Source organism: Seriola dumerili, unplaced genomic scaffold, assembly GCF_002260705.1.
Source record: "Seriola dumerili isolate Sdu_G_001 unplaced genomic scaffold, Sdu_1.0 BDQW01000291.1, whole genome shotgun sequence".
NCBI classification, from domain to species: Eukaryota; Metazoa; Chordata; class Actinopteri; order Carangiformes; family Carangidae; genus Seriola; species Seriola dumerili.
In genome coordinates, this window is record NW_019174546.1 from 2,266,727 (window position 1) to 2,278,310 (window position 11,584).

The 11,584-nt window shown below is 39.6% G+C and overlaps 1 protein-coding gene across 1 annotated transcript; it reads left to right on the forward strand.

The window, feature by feature from the left end:
* Nucleotides 1–1,948: 1,948 nt before the first annotated feature.
* Nucleotides 1,949–11,093, forward strand: dcaf8 (DDB1 and CUL4 associated factor 8). Its single transcript, XM_022758230.1, has 14 exons — nt 1,949–1,969; nt 4,115–4,137; nt 4,308–4,381; nt 4,494–4,589; nt 5,249–5,892; nt 6,309–6,449; nt 6,598–6,692; nt 7,031–7,141; nt 7,313–7,443; nt 7,932–8,039; nt 8,222–8,352; nt 8,671–8,790; nt 9,000–9,116; nt 10,366–11,093. Exons 1-14 carry the CDS (start codon nt 1,949–1,951, stop codon nt 10,471–10,473), a joined length of 1,920 nt encoding a protein of 639 aa, XP_022613951.1. The 3' UTR covers nt 10,474–11,093.
* Nucleotides 11,094–11,584: the final 491 nt, after the last annotated feature.

Genomic DNA, 11,584 nt, shown 5'->3' on the forward strand with positions numbered 1-11,584 from the left:
CAAACTACTTGTCTGTCTGACCAACAAGTCCAGACTCTAAATGTATTCTATTTATAATAATATAAAAAAGTTGTAGAAATATTTAATATTTTGGCTTGATAAATTATTTAGGTGATCAATTGATTATTAAAGTTGTTAGCAATTAATGTCCTCTCTGTCAACTAATGGATTAATCAACTAAAAATGTTTTTTTATTATTATTATTTTATTATTGTTTTAAAACTTCTTATAATGAGGAATTGTATGGGCTACAATCCTTCTCCCCCACAGCCTGCCACTCTCAGCTGACATTCCATGTGGATTATAAATAGCTTTGACAGGTGATTATAATCTGAGTTCTTTGCTGGGGAGCTGTGATCTCTATGTTTCAGTATAGCCATAAGTAAAACCAGATAGAAAAGAATCAAGGCATCTAACAGAGGCAGAGAGAAGGACATCCTCCTGCCATGGGATTTACTGTAGATCACTGTCAGTAAGCCCATGATGTAAACACAGGAAGGAAGCTGAGGGATCCCGTCATGTTTTACCCTGAGTGAGGGAGCCAGATGTTTCCTTAGACATCGATCAGGCTTCAACTTATATGAGTAAATGGATTAAGCAGGAAGATTCTCTCTCTTGTTTACTTAAATGCAGAAAATCATATCATATAATGCAAACAATAGCACCCATGAAGCTGTCAACAGTATCAGATAAAATATATTTATAAATATATATACAACCCATATTGTTGATGTCCTCTTCAACAGTCAAATGCACAATGGTGCGCTTTACACAAACATCATACAAAACTGGCACCCGATCTAATTTCAGCATAGCACTGCTGAAATTAGACATGCTGTGAATTGACCTGTAGCTGCAGTTAAAGAACTCGTTGATTGGATTTTATTGGCCTATCAGAAGGTGGGAAAAATTTAGAAATGAAGGCGGAAAAGTTACACTCATGAAAATAAGTGATGCTTGAAGAAAATCAGCTCTTACCGTGTGTCAGAAAACGTGCCCAAACAAAGGACTGTGAATAATAACACTTCAAGTCTTTCTGTTCTGATGGACAACCAATGTTGAGAGAGTAGTATGTCGCAATAATCAGTGCGAGGACATTTCCAAACTTCAGAACACCTTCCATTCCATGAAGTGTCCAGCTGTCTGTGGAGAAATCCCTACAATACACAGCAGAGGAAAAAGTCACATTTAAAGTTAAAAGAATAGTATAACATCAAGACTGTCAAAAATAACCACAATGAGGAACAATTGTAAAAAATATTTTGCCATTATTTGATTTACATGAATGGCTCAACAACAAGAAAATATTCACATCCTTATAACTTTCATTTAATTTTACCCTAATTTGATTTTACACTAAATATGTTAAAAATATATTTAATGAACTTTCAAAATTGTACTTCATATTGTTGAAATTATGAAGTGCTAAAATATTTGATGCAGATCATTAGTTATAATGGCTAAACTTAGCAGCTAATGGAGTAGCAGCTAACATGGAGTTATTCATCTGATCTTCTCATTAGAACCATGATGACCAAATTGTTTGCTAATGTTAATGACTTTCTTTTATTTTATCTAAACATTAGGTTTGCGGTGGCCAAGGTTAGCAGCTAATGTTATTGAAAATAATATATTTTATCTAGATATGATGATTAATAGCCAATTTAGCAGCTAAGGTTAATAACATTTTTCACATTGCATTCATTTTAGATTTATTATACTGTAACTTCTTTTAATTTTACCTTAATATTAACTCTTCAGTGGGCAACACTAGACGATAACTGGTCATTCATAACTGTTCCACAGTGAATCACTGTTTCATTTCAGATCAATACTAAAGTTGTGATGGCTAGCAGCTAATGTTACTGTCATTTAACACTTAACTGTCACATATTAACCTACCATAAAATCCTGACCACCATGTGTCTTGGGAATCCCTTAACCTAAGATGGAGCCAGACATTTTAGGGGTAAGGATACTCTTCTCTTCAGATTGCCCTTTTTCCCCCATTTTGAACCATAGTGTTGGGTTTTTGTTTTTGAGTTTATTCTTTTACTTTTGGGTTGGAGATCATGAATAGCCCAGTTATTGGTTTTTCTTTTGGTTTAGTGTAGTTAAGTTTTGGAGAGTTTGGGCAGCTTATGGGGAGTACCGGGGTGCAATGGCCCATGGCATGGCTGGCTTAGTGACCTAACCAACTTTTGTTGGCTATGATCTCCACCCTTTTTGTTTAGTACTTTTAGTATAGTTAATTATGTTTAAAATAAAGCTGTTTCTCCTTTCTTGACAACTCAAAGTCTTGGTGTCCATTCCGATCTCCATTTGAGCCAGTTGTTTGTTTAGGGAGACCCTGACACCCAACATGAGTCCAATAGTGTGTTCATAGTACCCCAAACAACCCAGAATTATGAACCAGCATTATTGACAATGTGTTTACATGTGTTTGTGTGTACCGAAATCCTAAACCGTAAGGATAATTTGCAACATGTAGCCTATTTATGTAAATGTTGTTGTGTAATGTTTTTGCCTCAACAAACAATCTTTAATTTTCAAATTTTAATATCTCCACTATTTTTCAATTTCTTGCAAAAAAAGCTTGATTCTGTATATTAATATATCACATATAGAAGTGCCACAGATCTTGCTAATTATTAGGTTTGGAGCTGAAACCCCCACTTTAAGATATTTTGACTGTATATTTTCCCAATAACTTATTTTTATTTACTTTTTTGTGGGAATGTGCTAATTTTCATGGCATACATAAATACATAAAGATGTTATACTACTCCTTTTTGAAAATAGTTTTTTGTAGTTTTTCTACTTTTTGCTGTCTGTAATATTACATTGGGTGGTTTTATTTGAGATATATGTATTATGTTAACTTAAAGGTTTTCTATCTCTGGGTGATACCTATTGAACCATTTTTTTATTGTAATGGTTTGGTTTTTGCATAGTGGATAATGTCATCTTGTTCCGTGTATCTGGACAAAATATTAATCTTAGTTTCTTAGCTAAATACACGTTATATTACAATTTCAAGCTTTTTTCAACTAATTTCTAACATCACCAAGCAGTGGAATTAGCCTGCTGCCAGGGAAAATCGGACCTCTTCGGGGGACCGGCGGACGTCTGTTCAAGGGTAGAAAGTACAGAAACTGCACTGGTCAAAATCTATTTTTAAAATATTAAGTGCAAAACATTAAAACATTAAGTGCATTAAGTTTCCCATAAGGGTCCAGCACATTTTTACACCTTTAGGCTGCCAAGCCATTAAGAAAAATAAATCAATAAGAAAACAAGTTTTAAAGTGACATTAAAAGCTGAATTTATGTGGAATTTGGTCGGTTTTTCAAAATAAGTCACGCTTTAACCTCCACACAAGATGGCTACATTTTAACAGATAGGTGCCTTCTACTACTTCTTATTCTAATTATTATTATCATCATTGTTATCATTATATTTTTTATTATTATTGTAAACTTCCGGAGAAAAAAAAAACAAAGCAAGCACGACACCGGAAATGGAACCATAAAAAAAAGAAGCTGAACCGTCAAAACATAAACAGAGCAGTCAACCTAGTGTGAACGCAGCCAGCTTGCTTTATGAACTGTCTTTTACCAAAACCTTTATGCACGCATTCCTAATGTCGTGTGTTTTCCGTCAAAGAAATCCTAGTTGGGACACTTGGCTCAATTGCTAAGTAGTGAGGTGGAGAAAATAAATCTGCAGTAAAGATTAGGACTAAACTAAGAAGTACGCCTCGTCGGGCCTTCGAGTAGAGGTAACGCTAGCTGTGCTAGTTAGCCAGTACAAGCAGTGCTGGCTGTTTGCTAGCTGCTTTTGGACAACCAGCTGTTTGCTTGTCAAGCAGAACTGACAGCAGTATTTAGTTTCGATATTTGTTAGCCACGGAAATGCTAGTTAGCATTAGCTCACGCAATAACAGTGCCAGGTAATCGAGTACTCGTTGTTCCGCAGAGGACCATGCACAATTAAACATCACAAAGCAAAAAAGGACATTAGACGGGCCTGTGATCCAGCTAGCAAGCGAGTTAGTTTGTTAAAGTCGTGAAGTGCAGCGGTAGATTGGTAGTAACATTAGCCTGGCTGTTAGTTTGGAAGCTACAGAGCTAACAGGTAACTTGTGCACAACAGCACACAGTGTGGCGTCGTTGTTGACAACAGTTCAGCGAGTGCAAGCAGTAATGTCGGCTTACTCATGCGTACAAGTTGTCTGGTCTTAATTTCAGAACTTGCCAATTTGGTTAATAACCAACCTTAATATTTTGTTTTTGTGTGACACTCAGGTTCTCCCTCGGGTCGACGCAGGACAAAGGAGACAGAATGGCTGAGGCTGACGGCAAATCCACTGCGCTTAACGGTAAAGGATCAGTGCTAGAAAATAACTTGCTCATTTATATAGGCCATAACTGTGCGAGTTGTCATGCTCCTTCCACAGACAGGTAATCACGGGACATATTTGGTTTTACTAGGTGGCTCTGAAGAAAAGGAACCTGGAGAAGATCAACACAAGGAGGGGGATGCCTCTGGAAGCAAAGAAGGACAAACACAGTCTTCCTCTCAAGATGGTAAAGCCACTCTTCTAACTTAACAACTCCTTACGAAGATTCATGCTGCTAACACGGTTTGGTGGGGTAGAAACTTTGCTTAATTATATTTTTAATTTCATACATTTTTAAATGCATTTGCAGATGGGTGGCAAATTAAAGCAAAAATCCTCATCACTGAATGTTTTGATGATTATGAAAATTATGTGAATCAAATGCTATGGCCTTCACAATCACCAGATCTCAACCTAGTTGAACACCTATTGGGAGATATTGGACCGATGTGTTAGACAGCGCTCTCCATCACCATCATCAAAACACCTAATGAGGGAATATCTTTTTGAAGAATGTTGTTCATCCCCTCAGTAGAGTTTAGAGATTTGTAGAGTCAATGCCAAGGAGCACTGAAGCTGTTCTGGTGGCACGTGGTTGCTCAACATCTTAATAGGACACTCAGTGTTTAATTAGTCACCTGTCTGTATTTACTTCAGGATACCCTGGTATTCCTAACATTGCTGCAGTTGAATTTTCTCTAGTTTTTTGCATCCTGATATGACTTATTATTGATGCACTTTGTAGTAGAATTTGGACAGCAGTTGTGCACCTTTTGTTGAATCTCCCAATGAGACGGTGTTGTCTTAACCTTACTCTCCTTGGCTCTGGATTTCCTATTTCTGTAGCTCCCAAAGAAACAGGAGAGGTATCTGGAGAGAAGCCTATGCCAGATGTGGAAGGAGAGACGGGCACAAACAGAGAGGGAGAGGAGGAAGAAGACACAGACAGCATGGATGGCAGTGGTCTGTACTCTCTGACTGAGGATGGTGAAAGAGAAAGTGAGGGAGGCAGACAAGAGAGAGCAAAGGATAAAGACGGTGGGAAAAGGGCAGCTAGAAAGAGAAATAGACCTGGCGGTGGCACCAACCACTCCTCCAGCTCAGATGAGGATGATGATGATGATGAAGAAGAAGAAGAACAGAAAGATGACGAAGACGATGATGAAGCTATGGAGGCATGGCTCGGAGCAGAGCTCCGTGACCTCCGTGGGCCTATATGGCGGGCGATACCCTCACTGCGCTCCCGGGAGATTGGCAGGGACTCGCACCAGTTTGTGAGGCGTGTGTGTGGAGCCCGAGGTCTTGTGCAGAGGCTGGAGCTCCAAGGCCGCCTGGAGAAGCACACAGGCTGTGTCAACACATTGCACTTCAACCCCTCAGGCACACGCCTGGCATCAGGAAGTGATGACCTGCGAGTTGTCATCTGGGACTGGGCCATCCGCCATGCTGAGCTGGAGTTTGATAGCGGCCACAAGAGCAATGTCTTTCAGGTAAGGGCTGCAACTGATGATTATTTTCATTATCAATTAATCTTCCATCAGTTGTCAGTCAATCAAATGTCAGAAAAGTAAAAATGTGTCATCACAATATCCCAGAGTCCAGTGTTGTTTTTATGTTGCATGCTAAAGATATATCAATTTACACATTATATAAGAGAGAAGAGCAGGAAATCCTTGTATTTGTGAAGCTGTGATCAGTTAATGTGTAGCACTTTTCCTTGATAAATTGAATGAACAATTTATGGATTATAATTCTTGAATAACTAATTTAATGTTCTGGCAATAGAGTAATTCATTAATGGACAAATGGTTTCAGCACTAGAGAGCATAAAGGCAGGGTGACTGAGTGAGTGACTAATCAGAGTGTATTGTTGTCAGAAAATTCTCCCTGTCCTTGATGTACATAGGCTAAGTTCCTGCCTCACAGCGGAGACTCCACCTTGGCCATGTGTGCTCGAGATGGTCAGATCAGAGTGGCTGAGCTCTCTGCCACACAGCGCTGCAAGAACACCAAGCGGGTAGCACAACATAAAGGGGCAGCACACAAGGTGAGTGCTTGTATTGTGTGTGAATGAAAGTTTCAAGGAGTTTGTGCCATAAATAGCAACTGTGGTAGATATATTTAAGATTCTGATAGCCTATTAATTGAGTGCAGTCTCTCATCCATGTGTGTTTATCTGCATGTTTTAATTTCAGCTGGCCCTCGAGCCAGATTCACCCTGCTCTTTTCTGTCTGCTGGAGAGGACGCCGTGGTGTTTGGTATTGACCTGCGTCTAGACCGTCCCGCCAAGTGAGCAATACCATCATTACAGTTATCCAAGTTTAAATTTAGTCAACACTGGGAAGTGAAAACTACTGTCAAAACTGTATTTCTTGTTGAGCATAATTAAGTTGCAATCATACAGTAGACCTGAGGTAAATAACACTTTAGAGAAGTTATTATTTATGTAGTGTTATTATGCCAATATCCTGTCTGTCAGTCAGTGTTGGTCAACGTCCACTTCTAAACACGTTCCTCTTTGTCAGTTTTCCTGTATTTGCTATGTGTGTGTCGTCTTCATTTTTGAGACTTTTCTGTTTATTTAACTCTTACCTGTTTTTTTGTGTCTCCTTCCATTTGTGTGGCAGTAAACTGGTGGTTGTAAAGGAGGGTGATAAAAAAGTTGGGCTGTACACCATCTTTGTCAACCCAGCAAAGACACACCACTTTGCTGTGGGCGGGAGAGACCAGTATGTCAGGTAGGAACCAGCTTCTAGTTTTAATGCTACTTATTTTACTAATATTGCAAATGGGAGGCAACGGAAATAGCTTAAATAAGGTTAAATATTTGATGTGTTATTACTTACTGTCTCTTAGATGTTACTTTTTTGATTCTTTTTTTCACTTTCTCTTCTACTCACACTCTGTAGGATCTACGACCAGAGGAAGATTAATGAGAATGATAACAATGGTGTACTGAAAAAGTTTTGTCCTTCACATCTGGTATCCAGTGAGTCCAAAACCAACATAACCTGCCTTGTGTACAGTCATGATGGCACAGGTAAATCACCTGCACAATGAAAACATTTTTAGAAAAAATGTGTATCTAAAGTATCAAAGTCAAGAGAGAAAAGAGAAAGAGAGAACTGGAACAGGTTGCATTCAGTGTTTGCAAAAATAACTTCCTGATGGCACAATTTAATTTCCTTGCAATTTCCAGAAAAAACTGTTTCAAATTTATATTTGAATTCAATTTGATAATGCTTATGTACTTTCTCATTGTTATGAATATATTTTAGAAATATTTATTGAAAATAATGAGGCCTGGACTTGATGCTTGCTTGAATAATTATCTTAAAATGCTCCTCTTAACCCTGATGCAACATCAGTGCAACGATCAATGACACTGAAATAGGATCAGATTTCCTCTCTTTGCTCTCATCTTTGAACACTAGTAAAGTTGGGTTGAGCACTACTTTAGGCCAGTCTGTCATGATGGCATTAAAAGAATTTACGTTAATAACTGATTGATCCTCTTTGTCTGTCTAGAACTCCTGGCCAGTTACAATGACGAGGACATCTACCTATTTGACTCCAACCACAGTGATGGGGCTGACTATCGCAGGAGATACAAGGGACACCGCAATAATGCCACAGGTATTAAATTCAGTCCCCCCACCCCCCCACCCCCTGTTAGAGCATTACAGTAATAAATCGGTGACCTTTGTACCCAGCCATACTTTTAAAAGTCAGACTTATCAGGTGTAGCCCAACTTCTCAAGCATTTGGCAGTCAGATGCACATTACAATCCTCTCCCATCATCGCCTCTTCCTCACAGTGAAGGGGGTGAACTTCTATGGGCCAAGCAGTGAGTTTGTGGTCAGTGGCAGTGACTGTGGACACATCTACCTGTGGGACAAGTATTCAGCTCGTATCGTCCAGTTTATGGAGGGAGACAGAGGAGGAGTGGTGAGTCAGAGAGAGAAGTATATCATATATAATATAGAAATATGTATTTGGTGGACTCAAATATGACTTGGGAAAAGCTATGCAAACACATTTCTACAGTAATCTTTTTGTTTCAGTGATTCCTACAGTTTTTGATTTGCCTTGCTGCAGCTACATAATATTTTTGATATCTTTACTGTGATAAAATACATTAGGTCTATTTGGTTTTACATAGCTATTTGCTGCTGCATAAATCCCCCCCAAGAATAATATGTGTAAAACTTCCCATCACCTTTATACTTAAATCTCAGTTCTTCTCCCTTCTCTTAATCATCACAGGTGAACTGTCTGGAGCCTCATCCCCATCTGCCTGGTATGGCCACCAGTGGGCTGGACCATGATATCAAACTATGGGCTCCCACTGCTGAAAGCCCCACAGGACTCAAGGGTCTAAAGGAGGTATTCTACTCTGTTCTGTTTTATTCTATTCTGTTTTTTTTTTTTTTTATATATAGTTTTGGTCGTCATTCTATTGGTTACAGTAACATTTTACCCATTTCTTTCTCGCAACACATGATATCATGACATTGGTTGAGATGTCTGTTGCATGTGCATAGTCTTCTTTACGACATTCACAACTCTAATCAAGGATGCTTTGTGTGATGAAGGTGATGAAAAAAAACAAGCGGGAGCGTGATGAAGACAGCGTGCGCCACGGCGACCAGTATGACACCCAGCTGCTGTGGTTTCTGATGAGACATATGAGGAACAGACGGCCCCCAAGGGTGAGCGCTCAAACACTACAACAAACCTAGGAAACATCAATTATGTTTTGAGGTGTGGGAATGAAAAGATGCACGTCACAACAAAAGGTTCATATTGGTTGCATATTGGGAAATGTAGGATCTAGCGTCATGAGCTTGGCCTGTTTTACACACTAAAGGTCAGGATATTTCTCCCTTAATTGCTTTATTTATGACCATTTTTTTTCTAATGTTTTTCTTGTCAGTCCCTCACTATGTATTGAGCCACTCTCCAATTAAAGACAAACTCACAAGGAATCTGTTACTCGTTAGAGCTGCCATCATTAAAATTAAGGGGGTACATGTGAAATATTTATGACTCATGCATTTATTAGGCACTTAAAAAGTTTTAGAACACCTCAACTTTGCCAGTTGTTACTGAAATTTACATAATATAATGTCTCAGTGTTTCTGAAATTAAAGCATAGAACAGAAAATTAATAATAATTATTTTTTAATCAGTATTCTTTTAATCAATGATCAGTTTAATCTGTAATATGTATTTACTCTAAATTTTGACTCATTCAGCTGCTGAACACATTCGTGATGTTCTTTCTACAGAGGAAATTAAACTTTGTTCAGAAAGTTTGTCCCGACATGTTGGTTCCCACAAATGTGTTGCGTTTGCAGTTTGCTTTGCTTTCACCTTCTCTCCAGTTCATCCCAAACCAGCTCCATGGGGTTTTAGTCTCGAGACTGTGCTGGTCTTCATCATGTGAAGCCATCATCTGTTTTTTTCTTCTATTGTTTTGGGTCATTGTCTTTCTGTAGGATGAACCCCTGACCTGCCAGCCTGTCCTTTTTTACTTGCCTTTTTCTCACCACTCTTATAACAATGTACAGTAATACTTCCTGCAGTGCAGTATTGCCATAATGATGCATCAGACGGTGCAGTAACACAGTTTGTTCCAACTCTGCCTTTGTACAGACAAAAGTTGGGGCACGTGTAGGAAATGTTTGCATTAACTTTCAAGGCTTCATTGTATTCCATTGCTGCAGGAAAGCTGTTAGATAACCATTATCTTAATCCCTGACAAAGGCCCATTTTCTATTAATAAATGTACATTATTGGACTTGGGTTGACTACTTGAACTTTGTATGGATGTTAGTAGGATAGTTGTAATGATAGGATAGTTATATAGGAGGGGTGTCATTACCAGTGCATACTGTTAAAGCCCAAATGGTCTTACTTTCACTTTTTTCTGTTCTCTTGCTCTTTGTCTTGATCCAGGCACGCCGTGAGGGTACAGACCCCGACACAGATGAGTCCTGGAGCTCTCCAGATTCCTCTGATGAAGAGGAAGGAGGTCCAGACCATGTCCAGTGCATGTCCTCCTGAGCCACACACACACACACACACACACACACGCACGCACGCACACACACACACACACACACACACACACACACGCACGCACGTACACGCACACACAGTGGGGTGCAAAATCTGAGACCACTCTCCCTTGAATAAGAAAGTGGTCTCATACTTTTGGACCCCACTTTACATACATATATACACACTTTATTGCCCTTGAATTGATGCACATAGGCAAGCACTATTGACACACTGGCATACTCAAACACTGACGAGCCACAGACTTGGGGTTTTTCTTTCACACATACAATCTCACACAGACAAACACATCATACATTTACTTAAATATGCTGTTGAAGCAGAGTGACAGATTTGTTAACGCCTGGTTTCCCAGCAGTTACAAATGTGCACATGGCGGCTACAGTCTGCATATACACTTCCAAAATCCTGATTTTTGAGAACTGTACGAAGAGGTTTAGTGAGTGCTTACATCCCTATAAACCACTTGGAGGCCCCTGCTTGTCCATACATTATCTATATGCTCTGCCTAGCCCCAGAACTATGTACTGTGCGTGTATGGCAACAAGCACCTCCAACTTTAGGCACCCTGTAGTAAGCTATACATCACCAGCAGACAAACCCCCCCCCCCCGCCGCCCCCCCCTCTCTTAGTAACACATCTCTTGCTCTCAAGCTTTCTTTGCTGATGTAGAGGGGTTCAGCAGGGAGGAAGGGCGTGAACTCAAACCCTGAAACCATCCCCTAAATGTGACTTCCTTTAACATTTGAACTTTGAGGGAAACCCCAGTTCCCGTCACTGCATCACCCCAGCCTCATACTGATTTCTGGCCCTGAGCTTGAGCAGTTAGTTGCGTTTAATCACACGTTTGCTCCCAGAGGACTACTAAATCTCTACATGCTGCATCACCCTACATGCTGCCCTCAGCTGCTCCCTCCCCTCCTCTGTCCATCACCCTCCCCCTCACTACTGAGTGCACTTTGAATCAGGGATGCTTTAGTTTGAGACACAGACAAAATGTGCACTGAGTGTGGAATTTTTTGGGGGAAGAGCTGTTGTCTTGTCGTGTATCTCATTGGAAAATATCCACAGTGAAGTTAAGTTTCTTTCCTTTGTT

Excerpts from the sequence above, each read along its gene's own strand:
- dcaf8 (XM_022758230.1), top strand. The coding sequence starts at position 1,949 with ATGGAGCCAGACATTTTAGGG. Across the intron at positions 4,138-4,307 it reads GGAAGCTACAGAGCTAACAG|GTTCTCCCTCGGGTCGACGC; the intron begins GTAACTTGTGCA and ends TGTGACACTCAG. Across the intron at positions 4,382-4,493 it reads CAAATCCACTGCGCTTAACG|GTGGCTCTGAAGAAAAGGAA; the intron begins GTAAAGGATCAG and ends TGGTTTTACTAG.